This window comes from Ahaetulla prasina, chromosome 10 (genome assembly GCF_028640845.1).
Source record: "Ahaetulla prasina isolate Xishuangbanna chromosome 10, ASM2864084v1, whole genome shotgun sequence".
Classification (NCBI taxonomy): Eukaryota; Metazoa; Chordata; class Lepidosauria; order Squamata; family Colubridae; genus Ahaetulla; species Ahaetulla prasina.
Genome location: NC_080548.1, coordinates 24,340,388 through 24,346,387, shown reverse-complemented (window position 1 = coordinate 24,346,387; position 6,000 = coordinate 24,340,388). Strand labels below are relative to the sequence as shown.

The following is a 6,000-nucleotide window of genomic DNA, read 5'->3' as shown; positions in this document are numbered from 1 at the left end:
TTCTGTGCAGTTCATAGAACCCCCCAAATCCCACTCCCGGCTGGCCCCACCCAGCCCTCCCAGGAGTCCCCACATGGCCCGTTTTAGATGCAGGTAAGTGCAGGGCGCGTGCAGAGGCTCGGGGGAGGGCCTACCGGAAGTTTGGGAAGGCTGGAAACGGGCCTGTTTCTGGCCTCCGGAGAGCCTCTGGAGCCTGGGGAGGCTGTTTTTGTCCTCCCGGAGGCACGAGGAAAGCCTCCAGAGCCCAGGGAGGGCAAAAATGCTCCCCCCTCCCACCGTGATGCTGGAGGCTGACTTGGCCATACCCACCATGGCCATGCTCACCCAGCAACCGAGCAGAAAATTTTTGAAGCCCACAGCACCCTTGTTATTCCTCTACCTCCGGGTTTGAATACCATTGCTTATGAAGTCCATCCTTCTATGCATAAAACCCAAGTATTCTGTAACATCTAAGCAGAGGGGGTTGAACTCTCTAAAGGGGGGGTGGGGGGAGGACATCCTAGTGAGATCTGAAAATCCGATTCCTCTACTAGGCACAGGAGGAATCAATAGAGCCTCCTGCCTCTTCCCGGCCAGCCCTCTCCTTTGTTTGGGTGGCCTTCCGTCCAATCACCTGGATGCAATGTCTTGTTGCCTTGTGGTGACTAGGCAAAAGGAACAGGAGCAATTTTCTTCTCAAAACGCAAAGTGGCGTTTGAAACCTCCGGCTCCTAAACCCCCCCCCCACCGCAAAACAAAGGCAACAGGACCAGCCAGCAGGAGCATTTGGTGGCGTAGATAAAGTTGAACGAATAAAAGCGGTAATGATGCTAAGACTGTCTGTCCCCCACCCGTCCCTCCGTCCTCCCCCCCCCACCCCACCATATCTTTCTTTGGAGCACCAGAGAGCAACTGTGCACTGCCATGACCTGGTGCTCCAGGTGATGAGGACTAAGCCAGGTGATGGGAAGAGGCAAGACTTCGTCAGGGAGCACTGGCCTCGAAAGACCAGGAGCTGATGTCCCTTCGCCTCTCGCGCGCGTCGCTGTCCCCAGTCTCCCAGAACCGAGACTGGAAATTAGACTGGCGTGCTAACACGGTGTCAGGCAAGCAGTCAGTCTGTGCTCCAGCTAACTATTATTTAAACCGAGGGCTGGCATAATGGTACAGTCCAAGTAGAGCTGGTGGGGATGAAGAGAATAATCTGCTCCTCTTCGGGAGCACCAGGGCCGGCTTCAAACGTAACCACCCACAAGTGCGAGATGTGCTTCGAGAGAGTCAACCAATGTACTAAGCCAAACATTTCCCCCCCCCCCACTCCTGCAGCAGCCTGTCTTCACTCTCTTCCCCCCCCCCAGCACACAGCCAGTGGAATTTGTGTGTGGGCTCCGCTTGCTGAAATGCAGAGCTAACATAATTGGGCACCCACCAATACTCGTGTGCCTGGGAAGATGCCGCCAGCTTTGCCCAGATACTAAGTGTGGATGCCCTCACTTACCCAGTCTTGGGGAAAAACCCAGGATTTCATCCCAGGAGGACAGAACTAAACAAGGACTGCAGTCTAAGGTCACTGGCTAGAGTTGGACATCGGTCAAGGCTGCCTCCTCCCTCAAGGCCGAGTCTTCACTCTCCCTAAGAAGCCCCCTGGCAGTTTGGCTTTTGTTTCCGGTTGCTTCCCTGGACGCCGACATCTGGCTCTGCTACCTCAGAGGCATTCAGACGTTGCTCTTTCCATTCCAGATCTCCCACCCACCACCCACCTTCCCCCACCCAGACTGGGAAGTTCAGTGTTGAAGGCATGAATGGGCAAGGACAGCTGTAGAAGGCTGAAAGGTAAGGGGCGTCAAAAGTGGTACGGATGTATCCAGAGGGGCTCCTCTTGTACTTCCAGCGCAAGTTTGTCCATAGCTTCATCCCAACCTGTTTGTCAGTGCTAAAAGGCTGCATAATTTCTTCTAAATGCTCCCTTCCTCCCTCTTTTCTCCTACCCTCCCTCTCTCTTTCTCCCTCCCTCCCTCCCTCTTTCTTCCTCTCCCTCCCTCTCTTTTTCTTCCTCCCTCCCTCCCTCTCTCTTTCTCCCTCTCCCTCCTCCCTCCCCCTCCCTCTCTTTTTCTTCCTCCCTCCTCTCTTCTCCTCTCCTCCTCCCTCTCCCTCTCCTCTTTTCTTCCTCCTCCTTCTCTTTCTCCTCTCCTCCCTCCTCCCTCTCTTCCTCCCTCCCTCTCTTTCTCCCTCTCTCCTCCCACCTCTCTTTCTTTTCTCCTCTCTCCTCTCCTCTCTCTTTCTCCTACCTCCCTCTCTCTTCCTCCTCCCTCCTCCTCTTTCTTCCTCTCCTCCTCCCTCTCTTTTCTTCCTCCTCCTCCCTCTCTTTCCTCTCCTCCCTCCCCTCCCTCTCTTTTCTTCCTCCCTCCTCTCTTTCTCCCTCCTCCTCCCTCTCCCTCCCTTTCTTTTCTTCCTCCTCCTTCTCTTTCTCCTCCCTCCCCTCCTCTCTCTCCTTCCTCCTCTCCTCTCTCTCTTTCTCCTCTCCTCCTGCCTCTCTTTCTTTTCTCCTCTCTCCTCTCCCTCTCTCTTTCTCCTCCCTCCCTCTCTCTCTCTCTTTCTCCTTCCTCCCTCCCTCTCTTTCTCCCTCATCCTTCTCCTTCCTCCTCCCTCTCCTCCTCTCTCTCTTTCTCCCTCTACCTCCGCCTCTCTTTCTTTTCTCCCCTCTCCTCCCTCTCTCTTTCTCCCCTCTCTCCCCCTCTTCCTCCCTCTCCCCCCTCTCTCTTTTCTCCCCCTCTCCCTCCCTGCCTCTCTCTTTCCTCCCTTCCAACTGAAAGCTGTCACTAGCTTTGGCAGTTTCCTGCAAAGTAAAGCATCCAATTATGAAACAGCTCGCCAGGTTACTGAGGAATCTTATCCGTTATTGGGTCACATCAGGTTCCACAGAACAGGACTGCTGAGATCTTGAATCAGCTTAACCTAACCGGCAGCAGAAACCATCACTTTGGGATTGAAATTCCCCGGGGTAGGGTGGGGTGGGGGCTTGAAACAATTGGAAAATTTGGGTGTGTGTGTGTGTGTGTGTTGTACAGGCATTCTCTTTCCTTTGAGATTTAGGATCAGTCCCTCGCTGCCTTTGAGACCATAGGATCTCAAAGTACTGTCTCCCTCTCAAAAGAGGGCAGATTCCCTTGCTTCAGGCCAGTTGATGGAACAAGGGATTAGGGAGAAGACGATATAACTGGAAAAAGTCAGTAACAGTGACAGAGTTGGAAGGGACCTTGGAGGTCATCTAGTCCAACCCCCTGCTCACGCAAGAGACCGATACTAGGGATTCGAACTGCTGAACTGCCGACCTTTCTGATCGACAAGCTCAGCGTCTTAGCCACTGAGAGGGAAGAGCGAGGGGCCGCTCTTCATTTGAGATAGCAACGTTGCTTGAGCTGGTCCCTTATCTCTCCATTGTCTGTATCGTATGTGAACGGTGGACTTGAGCTCTATAGCAGCATATTTACTTTGCCAAGGGAAAAAAAAAATCCAGGTCTAATCTCTGCTGGCTGGAGAAGTCTGGGAGTTGAAGTCCACCCATCTTAAAGTTGCCAAGGTTGAGGAAACACTGCTGTAATGAAAAGGACCAGATAAACAGGTGCTGAGAAAATACCTTTACACAAGACTTCAATGGGCATAGCAAGTGAAATCGTGGGGAAATAATCTGAACTGCTTTAAATCTGTTTCCTTATGTCCTGGGAACAAAGGTTAAAGCAGCCTTCCCTGTGTTAAACAGGCATTATCTGCAGCTACTGGGAAGAATGATGGGCATTGTAGTCCATCCTGACTGATGAACAGGAGGTTGAAGAAGGTTAGATTACAGGAATCGCTGAGCCCTCAGAGGCTTTGCTATGAATGTTTTTGGTGAGTTGTACTTTCAACAATCGCCCATATCTCTTGCGTTTCCTCAGGACTAGCAGTTTTGTTTGGCTAGGGGCATTCCACCTTAAAGATATAACCCACCTTTTCATCATCGTTATTTTGATGGTGGGATAGGAGCTGGAAAATAGGGTGGGGGAATAGTGGGGACAGCTAAATGGGCTTGACTTGAGCATGGAGATAAGAACCTTGAAAATAAATGCTAAATCATAGTACAAGCCAGTCTGCATCAACCCAGAAGTAAGCCCCCTTTTGTTCAAGATGACATGCCCTAATTAATACCCTCAGGAGTTCAGCTGTGATTAATGAGTAGGATATTTCTAAAGCGTTTACTACATGACTTTTTTAAAAAACTGACCAGGATTATTTCAACTCTGGATAAATAACCGTCTTGAAACGGAAATCTAGAATTAGAAGTAGCTGAAATATATTCCAGCTGGTTGATGTAGGAACCGGGAGGACTCGGGTTTCCTTGAACTGGTTTTTAGTCATTGTCATTAATCATGCAATTCTGTGCTGCTCTGTTCAGAAGAAAAGTCGACTGAATTCACAAGGGTTTGGATAAATGGGTATCATGCTGAATGGAGGACACTCTAAGAGAATAATTTTATGGGAGATTGACAAGCAAGAGCTCTGGGCCAGCTCTATAATTAAGTAAAATGAGACAGCTGCCTTGGCAGCAGATGGAGTGGGAAAGCACAGAACAGTGCTGGAGAACAGGATTATGTGAGCTGTACTCTCTCTCTCTCTCTCTCTCTATATATATATATATATAGACTTGTCATATCTGGGTAACCAGTAGATGGCAGCAAAAGAGATTCTGAAGACTTTTGACTGTTTGCTGCCATCTACTGTTTGCCCATTCCAGTTACAGGGACTCTATTCATATCAGTTGCAGTACTTTAAGGTAAAGGTAAAGGTTCCCCTCCCACATACATGCTAGTCATTGCCGACTCTAGGGGGCGGTGCTCATCTCCGTTTCAAAGCCGAAGAGCCAGCGCTGTCCGTGGTCATGTGGCTGGCATGACTCAACGCCAAAGGCGCACGGAACGTTGTTCCCTTCCCACCAAAGGTGGTCCCTATTTTTTCTACTTGCATTTTTATGTGCTTTCGAACTGCTAGGTTGGCAGAAGCTGGGACAAGTAGCGGGAGCTCACCCCGTTACATGGCAGCGCTAGGGATTCGAACCGCTGAGCTGCCGACCTTTCGATCGACAAGCTCAAGGTCCTAGCCCCTGAGCCACCTTTAAGCCCCGTTAATTCATGCGGGAGTCAGAGGGGGGGAAATCACTTCACACATCCAACCTGTGATATTTTTTCTTCTTCTTCGGGCATTGCTCTCTTTCTGCTTTCAGGTGACACATGGGGGACTGGTTTTGTATATTCTGCTAAGCCAGATGAAGTTTGTTGAGTTCGGATTTAGCACATTGTCAGGCCCAACTGTAATGGTTTAGAAATCTTTAGCTTATGTCTTAATGTATTGTGTGAATTGTGGCAATCATTTCATTAACAAGATACAGCTAAAAAGCAAGCTGATTGAGCGTAATAAAAGGCAGAAAATAATTGTATTTTATTTCCTTGCACACATATCGTGCCTTTTCCTTCAAGGAGGTACTTCCAGGGATCTTGCTTCATCTTACCCATACCACAACAGCCCTGTAAGGATGAGTTGAGAGACTAACACTCAAAGACACTCAAGGGCAACAGCATCTCCTAAAGAAGTGTTGGAAGAAATGTCCTTCTGGGTTCAGTTCCAAGTGGGGGGAAAAGACACTGGAAACATGGGGAGTTTTTTTTTTATTTGCATTTATATCCTGCCCTTCTCCGAAGACTCAGGGCGGCTTACACTATGTTAGCAATAGTCTTCATTCTATTTGTATATTTATATACAAAGTCAACTTATTGCCCCCCCAACAATCTGGGTCCTCATTTTACCTACCTTATAATGGATGGAAGGCTGAGTCAACCTTGGGCCTGGTGGGACTAGAACCTGCAGTAATTGCAGGCAGCTGCTGTTCTCCTCACCTTTGTCAATGGGCCAGAGGCAGCAACTCATTCTCCCCACCTTTGTCAATGGGTCAGAGGCAGCAACTCACTCTCCCCACCTTTGTCAATGGGT

At 49.6% G+C, this 6,000-nt stretch overlaps 1 protein-coding gene across 5 annotated transcripts in view; it reads left to right on the top strand.

The window, feature by feature from the left end:
• The first annotated feature begins 1,384 nt into the window (after nt 1-1,384).
• Nucleotides 1,385-6,000, top strand: part of MAG (myelin associated glycoprotein) — a 40,103-nt gene continuing 35,487 nt past the window's right edge. For 2 of the 5 annotated variants that reach the window (XM_058195812.1, XM_058195816.1), the window contains exon 1: nt 3,848-3,867. In XM_058195812.1, the coding sequence (XP_058051795.1) occupies nt 3,859-3,867 (9 nt within the window). In that variant the 5' untranslated portion in view covers nt 3,848-3,858. Of the gene's footprint in view, nt 1,813-3,847; nt 3,868-6,000 lie in introns of those variants that run through there. The other 3 variants (XM_058195818.1, XM_058195817.1, XM_058195813.1) reach the window with 2 other exon arrangements.